Source organism: Monodelphis domestica, chromosome 8, assembly GCF_027887165.1.
Source record: "Monodelphis domestica isolate mMonDom1 chromosome 8, mMonDom1.pri, whole genome shotgun sequence".
In the NCBI taxonomy this organism is placed as follows: Eukaryota; Metazoa; Chordata; class Mammalia; order Didelphimorphia; family Didelphidae; genus Monodelphis; species Monodelphis domestica.
In genome coordinates, this window is record NC_077234.1 from 186,601,067 (window position 1) to 186,616,665 (window position 15,599).

The 15,599-nt window shown below is 40.7% G+C and overlaps 1 protein-coding gene across 1 annotated transcript in view; it reads right to left on the reverse strand.

Moving 5' to 3' along the window:
• Window positions 1–9,749, reverse strand: part of GAS6 (growth arrest specific 6) — a 95,503-nt gene extending 85,754 nt beyond the window's left edge. The window contains exons 1-2 of the mRNA XM_001373488.4: window positions 9,279–9,749; window positions 8,598–8,764 (exon numbers count right to left, since the gene is read on the reverse strand). Of these exons, the coding sequence (XP_001373525.2) occupies window positions 8,598–8,764; window positions 9,279–9,366 (255 nt within the window). The 5' untranslated portion in view covers window positions 9,367–9,749. The remainder of the gene's footprint in view (window positions 1–8,597; window positions 8,765–9,278) is intronic.
• Between the last annotated feature and the right edge of the window lie 5,850 nt (window positions 9,750–15,599).

Sequence of the window (15,599 nt, forward strand, 5' to 3'; positions counted from 1 at the left end):
TAAAGCACTTTACAATTATTGTGGTTTTTGATCCTTACACTAACCCTGGGAGGTAGATGCTATTATTATACTTATTTTACAGATGAAGAAGCTGAGGCATAAGAGAGGCTAAGGGACTTGCCCAGGGTCACACAGCTAATAAGCCTCTGAGACTGGATTTAAACTCACATCTTTTTGACTCCAGACCCAGTGCTCTATCCAGTGCGTCATCTAATTTCTGGGTACCTTTTAAGTACTGAGAACAAGGACTTTTCAGTGACAGAGCAGAGCCAACATTATGAAAGCTCTCTTTAAGTCAATTACCACAGCAGAAAAGACAGGTGAAGAGGGAAGTAGACCAAAAAAGAAAGGACCAAATCAAAACTAGGACTAGAAATTTTCAGAGGGGTCACAGGTACCATGAGATCTCAAGACCTGAGAGCTAAAAGGAACCCTGAATGTCATCTAGAGTTATCCCCTAATTTTACAAATGAGGAAACTAAGCCCCCAAGAGGTAAAGTCTGGGCCAAGGTCACCAGGTAATAAACATACAGCCGCGTCCATTTTTGAACCCAAGTCTTCCCGATTCCAAAGCAGGTGCTTACACTAGTTATTATATAGTTAAATGTTAGAAATGAATTTTGAGGGGAAAGAGATGAATCAAGATTTTTTTAAACGACTGTGAAATTGACTCCCCGCCTTTTTTGGTATAGAAGCACTATTGTTAACTTCACAACAGTGAATAGCATTACTTTTTCAAACAGCTATGAATTAAAAATTAATCTTTCCATGTAAGTTTCACAACTCCTGCCCTGGGATAAGTGGCTAACTCCCAGAGAATTACAAAACTCACACTGAAAACTCACTAAACTGAAAGAAAAGGAAGAGGGATTCAATAAAGAGGTTGTCCTCCATCTATTTTTGGTGTTGAGATTAGTATTTTATAACCCTTAATGAAATAATAAGATTGATTAAAATATGACATCCTATTTTCACTGAGTATTAGGGGAGCACTAGCAAATATTTAACAACCAGCTCCACACACTTTAAAGCTTAATTTGTATTATTAATATTTTCTTCATCACTTCATTAAGTCTAGACAATCAACAAAACAATAAATCAAGTACTATTTTATGGCATTTTGCCAATTCCAAGGTGGAAATGATCACACTGAAAATTTAACACCAGGCTCTGAGCTGTTATGAACAGACTCCAACACATCCCTGGAATAATAACCAATGATAATATCTTATAGTAAGTAGAGTATGTGTTACAAAATATGCTCACAAATATTTTTTTAAAAAATCCTTCCTTTCCATCCTAGAATCAATTCTAAGTATTAGTTCCAAGGCAAGAGAGTAGTCAGAGCTAGATAAATGGGGTTAAGTGACTAGCCCAGGATCATACAGTTAGGAAATGCCTAGGTTACATTTGAACCCAGGACTTCCAAACTCTAGGTCTGGCTTCCTATTTCCTTAGCCACCCAGCTTCCCCAAATAGTTTCATTATGGTATTCCAGAACTAAGGTTCTTCCAAATCTGGGCTTCTAAAATATTTCAGTTTTTATTTAAAAATAAAAAAGAGGTAAGCATTTTGAAAAAGGGAAGAAAATGTATTTCTTGTAATTATGGAGGAAGGCTTCAAAAAACATGACATTTAAATAGTGTGCTTTAAAGATAATACAAATGATAATAAGAGAGAATGGCACAGAGACTAGAGAGCTGACCTTGGAAAGAAAAAGGCTGTGGGATAGGGGATTCAAGTCATCTACAGAGAACTCTCTAAAACCAAGTAATAGAGAAGATGTCAGAGAAGAACTTTCTCACTGAAAGCTCCATCTGCTAATCAAATCATAGGTTGTTTTTTTTTTTAATGCAAACAGAATTTTTTAGCTAAACTGGTCCTTGCAGCCTGTTTTTTCAATTCTATTCCATTTTACAGACATTTATTTGTTTGTTTTTGAGTTGTTTCACTCCTGTCTGACTCTTTGTGACCCCATTTTGGGGTTTTCTTGGCAAAGATACTGCAGTGATGTGCCATTCCCTTTCCAGCTCATTTTACAGATGGGGAACTGAAGTAAAAATGGGTTAAGTGACTTGCACAGGGTCACACAGCTATTAAATGTCTCAGGATGGATTTGAATTCATGAACGTAAGTCGTCTCTGTTTCTAAGCCCAATGCTTCATCCATTGCACCACCTAGCTCCCCCACAGACATTTGTAAGTGCCTGCTAGTGCAGTTTACCATCTTGGCACTGAGGATACAAAAACAAAACAATCCCTACCCTCAACAAGTCCAAATTCTATGCTGGGACAAGGGAGTGTGGGGGTATATGACATATACTCTGAAAAACAACTATGTCCACAATAACACAAAGTGAGATTGAGCACTCTAATGCAAATACTATCAACAAAGCAATGGGTTCAAATCAAGAAAACATCTACTGCCCAGTGGACTTACGTGTCGGCTATGGGGGGTGGGGGGGAGGAAAAGAAAATGATCAATGTCTTTAACGAATAATGCTTGGAAATGATCAAATAAAATATATTTAAAAAAAATAAAATAAAAAACAAACAAAAAAGTGAGATTGAGGTAGAAAGCACTAGCAATCAAAATAGCTAACATTTATATAGTGATTTAAGATTTGCAAAGTGCTTTACAAAGATCTCATTTCATCATCACAACCACTGTAGGAGGCAGGTACTGTTACTATCCCCACTTTACAGATGAGAAAACTGAGGCAGGCGGAATTTAAGTGATTTGCTCAGGGCCAATTTGGTAGGTGTTTGAGGCTGGATTTGAACCCCAAACTCCCTGTCTCCAAGCCCAACTCCCTATCAACTTTGCTTTCTTTAGCTGCCTCAGCAACTTGGCTGGGGCATGAGAGGAGGAAGAAAAGTCCTTCTCTAAAGAGGTGATATCTCAACAATGCATTGAAGGACAACAGATCTAAGAGGTAGAGGTGAAGAGAGTTCATTCTAGGGCAAGAAGGGAAGGGAATAAGCATTTACATACAATTAATTATCTATTATCTGCCAGGCACTGGATTAAACATTTTACAAATATTATCTCATTTGAAATTAAATATAGAGGTAGGAGTTCCTGTTTACCAGTGGAGGAAACAGACAAATAGGATAAGTGACTTACCCTGAGGCACACAAGCTAGTAAGTTTCTGAGGCTACATTTGAACTCAAGACTTCCTGATTCCAGTCCCTGCACTCACACTATGGAGCCACTTATCTGCCATTCCAGACACAGATGAGGTCCCCTGCCTGGTTTTATCAAGTCCATGGAACAAAATAATCCTCAGCGTCTCACTCCCACTTTTTTGCTTCCTTTTGTGTTACTACATCCCCAATTGGGTGTCCCCAATGCCTAGCACAATGCCTGCCATATTGTTCATTGTCATATCTGACTCTTCGTGACCTGGTGGACCATTATCAGTCCATGGGGGTTTTCTTAGCAAAGATACTGGAGTGATTTGCCATTCTGTCTCCAGTCTAGATTAGTGTTGATTTTCTTCCTTTGTTTCAAAGAGGATCAATTGCACCATTACTGGTTGTCAAACTTGCCAGTAAATTGAAGTGAGGCAGTATTACAGAGGTGCTTAATAAATGTTTATTGGATTGGATTAGAGTAAGGAATGTTCTAGGAAATATTAAGAACTCAGAGATAAAATGGTAATGCATGACTTTTCCATCTGAGAAATTAAGGAAAATACATGGATTGGTTTTGGGGAGAAAGGGGTGATAGAAGACATTTGAAATTTTTTTTAAGTAAGGTTAAAAAGCAAAATGCGAGGGGGAACTAAGTGGCCCAGGGGATAGATAGGTAGGCCTGGAGATGGGAGGTCTTGAGTTCAAATTTGGCCTCAGACACTTACTGGCTATGTGACCCTGAATAAGTCACTTGACCCCAACTGCCTAGCCTTTACTGCTATCCTGCCTTGGAACAGATATTTAGTATCAGTTAACTTAGACAGAAAGTAAGAATTTTAAATAGAAAAGATCAAAGTATGTAAAGGTGGGTGTATAGCTATGAAATATGTCAAAGGCTACAAGAATATCAAGCTATTAAATAATCAATGAAAAGGGCTTTCTTTGGGGGGAAGTAACAGGACAAAGGAACCTAAGAGGTCGTAGACTTTCTCAGGGAATATGATTAGGAAATGGGTCTGTGATTACTCTGAAGAATTCCCAGTACCAATACACGTGGCACGTTCCCCGCAACTTATAGAATTAGTGTTACCTAGAGCACTGAGGTATTATGTGACTTGCCTAGAATCACATATACACAATGAGTAAGAGGTGGCATTTGAACTAAGGTCTTCCTGCTCTGAGATCATCTCTTTCTACTGCCTCTGCATAGACAGAACTTATAAGAAGAAAAATATTCTCCTTTTGTCTAAAAGATTTCTGATTTTTAGATGAAAAGAGTAGAGGGGAATCACCCTTGGCACAACATCTGTGATTCTGTAAAGATTAAAAAATAAATTTTAATCTTTACAATTCTATTGGTTCTATCTTGTTTCTTATAAGGTTAAATTATGGAAGAGATCTCCCCAAGGGAAATCAAACTATATCTAAACTGGTACAACCAGTACAGCTACACTAGGGCATAGACTAAATGTGAATGCGTATTTCTCCTGCTGCTCCACCCTTTCTGTGTTAACCAGAGTCCCACATTAGATTTCTGGTTTCAGCCTGGTGGGGGTCCATGAACCTGCCACCCATAGGCCCAGAAATGGCTATAAACTCAAAGTAAAATATTGAAATATCTAACCACTACTTCTTTGTATTCATAAATCCTGTAGGAGAAGCAAAATTCAGTTAGGGCATCACTGATGATAACCATATGGGAAATGAGAAGAAAAAGAGGCTATGGAAAAATGGCAGAACAAGTTTTAGGATGGGGAAATACAGTGGAATCGTGCGTTATGGGCACTCAATACATATTTGCTGAATGACAATGAATGATGCTGTTTATAGTGTCTAGGAAGAGGGAAACTGATTTAGGGCTGGAAAATCAATCAAGATGATCTTTTCCAACCCTTTCATTTAGAGATGAGGGAACTAAGTTGCACGGTTTATAAGACCTGACCAAGGCCACCCGGTAAGTGGTAATCAGGATATCAGCCCAGGTTCTGACTCCAAATTCATTCCTTCTACCACACTCCCGGGTTAATTCTGATGCTGCTAGAGCTTTTACTATGTATCAGTAATGTTTGGGGAGATACTATTTGACCTGCATGTGAAAAGACAATTAGTTTTGTTATTACAAGATACTACTTTGGTTGACCAGTCATTTGTTTTTGTGATACAAAACCCCAAAGGGACCGAAAAAATCAATAGACTGACAGTGATAGATACACATTATTCTAGTTGCCTTGGCAAATATGGTTAGCAGCCATTATATGAGCTATTAAAATGAAACACTGGCTCCACAAGGGATCATGCCTTTATCATGTCAGATGTCTTAAGGAACATTTTATACTGTGCATATTTGTATGACTTCCCTGGAAATGTATTCAATCTTAGGAAGTTGTCTCTAGTACTAAGAGGGTAAGTAGGGATCATGCAGTCAGTATATGTCAGAGGTGGGACTTAATCCTACATTTTTCCCAGCTCTGTATCCACTCTATCATGCCATGCCTGCTCTGCAAATATAGACCTTATTTTAGAAAGGGCAATATTATCTTTATGTATAAAAGGTGAGAAAATAAATTTTAATTAAAAATTATTTATGTATTTATATACATTCAGATATACAAAAGGTAGAAGAGAAATCACTCAAGAGTTCTATGGGAAAAGGGCACAATATATGTTTTGATTATAACTACATTTATCGGTTAATTTTCATTTATCTGTCATCTCTTTATCTATTCATCCATCTATATCTCTGTTTATCCATCTATCTAATCTTTCATGCTTTCAAAAGAAGATTTGAGGCAGCATTGTCATTCATTTTCTAGTAAGATTTACAAAATATATGTTCTTTAACATATCTGCTTCCAGGGAAAAAGCAGAGTTCTTCTCCCTTTCCAAAGCCAGTTACTTCTCATACCCACATCCTCCTGTGTCCCCACCAGCTGTACCACCTTTCAGGTTCTCTTTGTACCACTTTCCACTCTCCAGAGGCTTTATTAATAGAAGGATGTTCTCTGCCAGCAACTATCAGGCTGTGGTCTGCAGACCACCAGCTGCCTCTGCACCAACACTATACAGTGCTAGAAGTAAAGAAGCACCCACTTCTTCTATCTCTTGCTTGCTTCCTCTCTCCCCACCCCCCTACCCCCACCCCCTTTTATCCAATGACTTTATAAGCAAGTAAACAAATAAGACAGTAATTCCAAAGGTCTTTAACACTTCTTTCTTAGCTCTCCTTGAGGCAATGCCCTCTATTATTTCTACTTTCGGGGGAATAGAATGACTATTCTCCTCTAAATAAATGTAAAAGTTTACTGCACAGGTAGACTCCATCTAGAACAGTGATGGGCAACCTTTTAGAGATGGAGTGCTAGGGCCTGCTCCCACCCCACCCCTAGACCAAGTGCCATGTCCATGCCACCCCCAGAGACCATATTCTGTGCCCCTCTCCCCAGCTGAATGCCAGGCTCACTCTGCTTCCCCACCTTACTCCACCCAGGGAAGGAAGGAAGCACTCCCATTGGACTGCTGGGCACGGGGCCAAGTGATGTAGTCAGACTTGGGGAAAGGGAGAGGTTAGGGGTGCAAGTACTCTACTCCCCTCTAGTTATGTGAGACTATGAATCCCTCAAACCTAGCTCCTCTCCAAAGTGGAAATTGAGGGGACCTCGAAAATTTCAAAGTACACCCTCTTTAGCCACTATTCAAGGAACCAGAAGTCATTAAATGCAATGCTTTATTGAGAAAGAAAAAAGTGGCCAGAAAAAAAGTAAAAAAGCCTCAGCTTACAGAAAAAAAAACCCTTATTTATAGAAAAATATAGCCCTCAGGTTAAATGACATTATCCTGACACATTCATCCCATCATGGTCCAGCCTTCCTGAAGCAGGTATCCTCCAAATTAACCTTTTTAGCAAGGGTTGAAGTCAGGTTTTAATCTGGCTGCAGGGCAGATCTCTACCTGAGAAACTACTATGGTGTTTTCCAGAGCTTCTAGAACACTGGTTCAACTCAGAAAGGTACCCCCTTTGAATGCAAATTGAAGGGGCAGGGTTATTAAGAGGTGAGGGGATTAAGAATAAACTTGCTTATGAAAGAAACTGGGGAAGGGAGCTGAAGAGGATGTTAGTCCAGCCTGGGGTTCATAAAATTTATTCCTAAATCACTAGACTACAGTTTTGAACATTTTTAAAGAACAAACTCATAAGACACATCACCAAATCCCAAAAATACTTTGTATAGTAAAGGCCCTGGTTCCTGCTGATAATAAAGAAATAAATTGTTTCTGTCTCACTTAGGTCAAAGGTAATTAAGAGGTCTTTGTATTGTGAATGGGGTGGGGCAATCTTGTCCAGCAAGGGATGCTATCAGAAGAGACCTCCTACTGGGGAGAGGAGGGAAGCAGCCCAGCTGAGCCTCCCTCTGGCTTTCTAGTTAGGAACCCTAGCCTACTCTGTGATGCAGGGACAGGTGCACTGGGTCCTTGGCATGCAGAGAAGTCTTATGCCAAGCTGTAGGTTCACCATCACAGGCCTAGAAGATCTAACTAGCCAGGAAAGAAAATAAATGGGGGAAAACCATATGGACTCAAAAACAAGAGGCCCACTATATTTCTATTTCTAAAAATACATGTGTATATATAGTTCATATATATAGTTCCCTCAAATTATTTCAAAGTAAGATTTTCCTTAAAGTCGTTGCTTTGGGGGAATGTTTGTTGAAGGTTACAGAATGAGGATAAGAAGTCTGCTTTATTGAATATTTTATTTCACTTAACAGCACTACAAGACAAGTCTCTCTTCTATTCCTGCTGAACTGCAGGTCTTAAAGATGATCGTCATATTTAAAAAAATGAAGTGAGACATGAATGTCTTCAGAGCTCTATCCTCCTTGACAACCTTTCATTTATTCTATACTTTAGGAACATGATCTTAAAAAACACCCAGGATGCAACGTAGGAACCGGTATCCCCAAACCAAAGGACTAACCCATGAAATCCATCAGTGGAGGTGATAAAAGAATCTCAAGGGCACCCAATCAGCTAAGCAGAACCATCTGCGCATGCATATCATGTGTATGTTTAAACGTGTGTGTCCAGAAAAGAGAGAGAAAGAGAATGTGACTTGTCCAGAGCTTCCTCAAAAGCCTGTTCAGCAAAGCCCAGCCTATGTCCTGTGGTTTAAATTATTTATCTAATGGTTTCTCGTCCAAACATCTTCCCCAGCTGTGCGGACAGCTGGCGCCCTAATTCCAGCTGCTTCGGATAGGGACAGAAAGGGTAGTAGAGAAGGGAAGCGAAGGGAAGGGCGGACTAAGGATGCGCGGACTAAGGCGTGCAGCTCCCATAGAGACTGGTTAAGCTCTCTGGTCTCCCGGTCACTCCGCCCCTGGGATTCTCCCTGAACACCATTCCCTCCCCATTTCGTCCCACGCATACATCCAAGCCACCTCTTCACTCCCCAATATCCTTACAGTCTCGGGGTCGTTTTCGAACACTTCTCGGGCTTCTTCCTTGTTGCACAGCTCCTCTATGCATTCTCTCTCTAGATGGCCCTGCTTGGTCTCTTCAAAGATCTGGTTGGCTCGGCGTTGTCTCGGCCGCAGGAACTGGGTTGCCTCCCGGGCCCGCAACAGCACGGCTGCCCCGCACAACACCCGGGGCGGGAAAGGAGAGAGAGAAGGAGGGACGGGTGGGAAATGGAATGGGAGGCATTGGGGGGAAAGAAGAGGTGCTCATAAATTCAGGCATCGACACCCCGCCCTGCTTGCAACCAGGGGACCGAACTGTTCTCTCCCTCCCAAGCCTCCCAGCTTGCACCCTCTGCAGCCTTAGCAAGCTGGGGATTGAGCACTTTCGCGAGTGTCCTTGAAGGAAGCTGTGATGCTGCGGCCGCGGCGGCGGCTGCTGCTGCTGCTGTTGTCGCATTGTGGAGGGTGGGGCTGGGGGACGAAGCCACGGGTCGGGTGGGGAGGATATCTGGGCAGAGGATCCCCCTACCCAGGCTCTGAGCCGGAGAGGACAGGCGCCGGGCTGTGTCGGGGTGGTGGTTAAGAGGGCAGTTCGGTGCTCCCTAGGTCCGTGTCCTGATTCCCCCTTGCCCAGGGGTATAGAGCAGAGCTAGGGAGGCGGCCTCTGGGGCCGGGGGTACTCACTCTGCGAAGAGTCGGTGGCCAGCAAAAGGAGCAGCAGGACAGTACTGAGGGCGGCGGCAGGAGCCGGCTGCTGCTGCGGCGGCGGCATGATGTGGAGCTGGGTTCCGTTGGCTAGTGAATGACCTGGAGCCGAGCGCAGCCGGAGCCGGAGCCGGAGCCGGAGCCGGGCTGGCAGCTCTGACTCCAGGCGGGTGCAGAGTGCGGGCGGGCGGGCGGGCGGAGCGAGCGCTCAGCTACTGTCAGCCTGAGCCAGGGAAACTAAGCTGAGCGCTGTGGGGGAGTCGCTTTCTTCATCTTATCCAATCATTTATAAAGTTTACATCCCGGCTCAGCCAGGGAGGCACACCTATCGCCCTTCTCACCATTTCGTTGCGTCTATCATTGGAAGGAGGGGAGGCGGGGTGGGGGAGGGGTGGGGGTGAGGAGGTCCCGGGGGCGGGAAGTCACTTTCAGAAGCTCTCTGCAGTCCACTGACTAAGACACCGGGACCACTAGAGGCTGCGCAGCTTTGGGGCTCCGGAGTGCTCAGAACTTCCCAAGTTAACTTGCCAAAAGATAAAATTGCATTTGTCAAAATGTAATAACAATAACAGTAATAGGGAAGGGAGCATGAAGGTGTTGATTTTAACAAATACCAAGGACATCGGTAAGATGAATGAAATCCTAGACGCATTGGAAGTACTACTTCCAAATAAATAACTACAAGAGACTTATTGTCATTTTTAGGAGTGAAAGAAAAAACATTCCACAATTTACGTCCCCCCCCTCCCCACCCCCTCAAACTGAGGCAAAATCCCCAGGTTCTTCCCTCCCTCTCTTTCCACCCTCTTTTCAGCTTTCTAGTCTGGGTAAATTGTCCTCGCGACAAGCCCGCCAAAGGGAATAAAGATGAACGGAGGTCAAACCAAATCCATTTTTGCTTCAGGGGTGAGATTAAATTATTTCCTTTTGTAATCTACTCTTTTCATAATTATGATATTCAGAACCTTGAGCTTTCTCAGCAACTATTTAGGCTGAGAACAACATTGTGTCTGTCTTGAGAGACCATATCTTTCTGTCCTTTGTGTTCTCGGAACATTTGAAGAAACCGGCCAAGCCAGGGAGCATTTCCCTCACTAAGGGAGGAGGAGGGGGAAGGAACTTGAGAGCACCAAGCCTAAATGATGTACAGTGAGGTCCATCCTGCTAAGGAAAAAAAAATCACAGGAGCAAGCCCATCATTTTGCAGGTAAGAACTGAGGCCACGAGAGGTTAGATGACTTACCTAAGTCCTAGAGAGATGAAACATGTAGGGAATCTCTTTCTGTTTCTGGCCACAGACACATCAAAAATCCAATTAATTAACAAGTTGTTTTTCTGTAAGCCGTGAGCAAACATTTATTGAGAACCTACTACTAAAGGCACTGTGCTAGGTGCTGAGAATAAAAAGAATGAAACAATGCTTTCTCTCAAGAAGCATACTTTCCACAAGATAGAAAATAGTTTAAGGGATAGCTTTTTTTTTTTTTCAGTGAAATGCTTATGTTCTCTGATTGCATAATTGCAAACCAAGGCGTATTCCCTTAGATTGTAGTTTCATCCCACTCCTTATAAATAAAGGGAAGGAATGCCTTTGTCTACAATCTAAGGAAAGATCTTTAATTTTAATAGTGTTAAATTAAATGTACACCTTGTTAAGCAAAATAACTTGGGAGGAGGGGGCACATTTAATATCAAAGTAAGATTCTAATTTACCTCAGACAAATAAAGTTACTAAAGCATTTTGTGATCTATGATGAGATTTTACTGTAACCAGTTATGGTACAGCAAAACACAAAACAAAACACTGGCCTATGAGGCATGGGGGTCTACTCTTGTCTCTGTCAGAAACTATGTCACCTTGGGTAAAGCATTTTACCTCTCATCCTTAAAGTGAAAGTAAGATATGATCAGTTCAAACGCTTCATTCATCTAAAAATCTTATAATAGCTGAATTCCTATAATGCTTTAATTTAACTTTAAAAAATTTTGCATTTGGCCTTAACAATAGCCCTGGGCACAAGGTCTTACAGGTATTGCTATTCCCATTTTACAGATGTAGAAGCTGAGATTCATCTAGTTTAAGATCTAGTATCAGAAGCAAGATTCAGAGCCAGGTCATTCCTGACTTCAAGTCTGACGCTCTTGTCACTTTAGCCCTTTGATCTATCTTAAGACACCTGAAGGGTAATATTATCTGCCACAACTTGCATGCAATTGCAATCACCACCCCCCAAAAAGTATATAAAGTATTGGACTAAAATACTTAAGCTTTTTAGCACTAAAAAAATGAAATAGATTTATTTTCCTGGCTGTATTCCTCTTATTGAGGACTGATTTTAAAATGTGGGTAGGATGGAAAATATTTATTATTTTGGTCGCATGTTACTTTACGTAATACATATACATTCTGTTGTGCAATGTGTATATTGTGCATCTGCTGATGTGGATAATTGGGAGTTGGCTGGCAAGGTTTCAGGATCATTCTCTTATCTGGAGTCAAGCATCCCAGAAAATGTGTGGCTTTTTTTTTTTGGTTAACCCTTACCTTATATTTTAGAGTTGATACAAAGTACGGATTCCGAGGCAAAAGAGAGGTAAGGGTGAGACAAATGGGGTTAAGTAACTTGTGCAGTCACACATCTAGGGAGGGTACGAGGTCAAATTTGAACTCAGGATCTCCCATCTCCAGACCTGGTTCTCTACCCACTGATCTACTTCGCTGCAATTGACCATCTCCTTTTTAGGAGGATCAACCCAGGTATCCCTCACATCTCTATTTCCCTCCTTTTTACATAATCCTCTTCCTCCATGGTGGAAAAGGGAATTAGCTCTAAATTTTAAGACCCCTTGACTAATAAAAGACTACAAACTGGTTACTAGAATGGAAAATTTTACTTTCATTCACTTATTCATTAATTCATCCAACAAACATTAAGCACCTGCTGTTTACAGGCTGTGTTCTGCACTAGGAATACAGAAAATAGAAATGATATGAACTTTACCCTCTTGTAGCTTACAATCTAAAAGAGAAGACATGTAAACAAATAACTATGATAAAAGGGAGTTACCCAAACAGAAACCAGTGGTCTAGGCAAAGTACTAGAAGATATTTAAAGAAGCAACCATTTTTAGTTAATAAGTTAAAGGGAGACTTTATGAAGAAAGCACAGCACCTGATATGAGTCCTGAAGGAAGAGAATGACTTCAGCAGCCTTAAGCAGAAACACAATGGTGTACAAATATATACACACACAAACATAGGCATATGCACACTATTAAGTATATATATATATGTATATATATATACACATATATATAAAATATGTATATTTGTTTAAGAGGCAGCTAGGTGGCACAGTGAATAGATTGCTGGCCTAAAGTCAGGAAGAACTGAGTTCAAATGCAGCCTCAGACCAGTACTAGCTGGGGTTTGTCTTAGCTTCCTCATCTGTAAAATGAACTGGGGAAGGAAATGCCAAATCACTCCAGTATCTTTACCAAGAAAATCTCAAATGGGGTCATGAAGAGTCAGACATGACTGAAACAACAAAGCAAAATATGTATACAGAATTATATATAATGTATTTTGGGTTGCTATGTGTATGTGTATCCAGAAAGAAGAGTTACTAACTTTATGTCTAAGATACTCTGCATTAGTAAAAGGATAAGAGAAATTTGATGAACTCTCTTACCACCTCCCCACTTTTAATGAGTCAAACAGAGCAGGGAGAGGGATCCTAAATGGACGTGGATTTTGATTCTGTGGTAGAGGGCATAATTCTCCTGGATTGGCAAAAAGAAAGCAGTATGAAACTATGGAAAAAGAAAACTATTGCATTCTCACCATCACTGCCCCTTCTCTGGGTGAGTTACCAGAACTATTCATTCATTCATTTAACCAACATGTGTTAAGCCTCTGCTAGTTCAGGGTATTGTGCTTTTGCTGACCAAGCCAATCAGAGTGCGGCGTGACCATTTAAACTATTCAGACAGTGTGCAGGGACAAAGAAGTTCTCTGGTATCATATCTTGTCAGGTGTAAAGAGAGCGCTATGAAAATCAGGGGGAAAGCTTGGGATGGGACAAAAGAAGTCAGGATAGTCCATATTGGGGTGCCAACGATTAATTCCATTCCCAGGAGGCTCAGGAGAAAAGACAAATCACACTAGGAGCTCACCCCAAACCCTCCATTGTTTATTATTAATTCCAACTAAATTTCATTTTAAAATATCAAGAGTTAATCTGGAAGAAGTCATAAGGAGGCAGATGGTGGATATCTTGAGAGACACTCTCAAGTGCTCTTAAATGAAATAACTTATGTTTAGCATTTTGTAAACCTTAAAGTACTGTAAATGCTATTATTATCATAACTATTTCCTTTATATTGCAGAGAGTGGAGGAGTAGTATGAATCTATATGTATATTTTATATATATATATATATATATATATATATATACACATACACATAAATATCAAAGAACCTCTGACTATTTTTTACAGCATCAATTAGAAAAGGGGGAGATTACAAAGCACATTTTTGGGATTCATGAGGTCAAAAGTATTTTCATAATAAAGCATTTTAATTTCTAATATGGTAAAATATCAATAAATATGTCTGATAAGCAAAAGCTCATGGAAATGGGGATTCTCAGTAAGTTTTTAAGATTGTAAAGGAGGCTGCCAATAAGTTTAGTTTAAGGAAAAAGCATTATATTTATGCTGTATTATTTGAACATCCTTAGAGTGTTTATTTGTATTGATGTCCATTAAGTAGGTATTTTCTCTAAAAGAAAGCATTTCTTCCTTGCCCAGTGGCCTAGTTTAAGAGCTTTTAATACTATTTTATCATCTATCCTAAGCAAGGGGCAGCTAAGTGAAATAGTAGATAAAGTGCCAGGCCCAAAGTCAGGAAGATTCATCTTCTTAAGTTCAAATCTGAGCTTGGACACTTACTAGTTGTGTGACCCTGGATGAGTCACTTAACCCTATTTTCCTCAGTTTCCTCATCTGTCAAATGAGTTGGAGAAGGAAAGGCAAACCACTCCAATATTTTTGCCAAGAAAACCCCAAATGGTGTGATGAAGAGTTGAACAGGACTGAAACAACTGAATAATGAACCCTATGCAGGTCACTTAAATTCTCTGTGCTTGTTTCTTCATCTGAAAAATTTGAGATATAAATTCTATGACTTCTAAGATCTCTTCTAACTCTAAATCCATGACCCTATGATCACCTAGTTCAATGTATAACCTAACAAACAGGAATCCCCTCTCTGACATATTCAAGTGATCCTCCTGCCTTTGTTTAAAGACTGTCTTGAACATAGATGATTCTCTTGTCTGGGGTCAAGCAGTGTAAAGCTAATGGTTCTTCCTCATGACAGCCTTTCAAATACTTGAAGACATTATCATTCCCCATTTATCCTCCCATCCCTATTTTTTTCTTCTCTAAGATAGGGTGAAAATTAGTGCCGTGGGATGAATGCTGCATCTGGAGTCAGAGAACCTGGGTCTGTCTCAGTTTTATCAGCTGTTATAAGAGGAGTTCAGACTTTTGTTGTTTATTCCTTTTAGTCATGTCCAACTCTTCATATGCCATTTGGGGTTTTCTCAGCAAGGATACTGGAGTAGTTTGTCATTTCCTTCTCCAGCTTGTTTTATAGATGAGGAAAATGAAACAAACAAGATTAAGTGACTTGTCCAGGGTCATACAGCTAATAATCATCTGAGGTCAGATTTGAATTCAGGAAGATGAACTGTCCTGACTCTAGATCCAGTAGTCTATCCACTGCTCCTGCCACCACCACCCCTCCCAACTCCAGCTTCCCATACATGATCTTTCAGATTCCTTTGTACTCCAAATCTGTGATTCTTTGATACTAAACTTTATCAGTTCCTTTGTTAGAATAAGGAAGCACTACCACTGCACATTCTGGGTACTCTCTTCCCTCACTTATCCTATAAAGATATATTGCTTAAAGTTTATGGAGTCCAAGTTCCCTTTTGGTTTTTTAGCCTTTACTTTCTTCCTTCTTAAAATCAATACTGTGTACTGGCTCCAGGTCAGAAGAGGGGTAAGGGCTAGGCAATAGGGGTTAAGTGACTTGCCCAGGGTCACACAGCTAGGAAGTATCTGAGGTCAGATTTCAATCCAGGATCTCTTATCTCCAGGTCTGGCTCTCTATCCACTGAGCCACCTCGCTGCCCTGCTAATAGACTCTTAATAACTTTATTTAATGGAGCTCGTTAGAATTAAGTGATTTCCCATCAGATAAAACAACATGGAAAGTTGTAGAGATA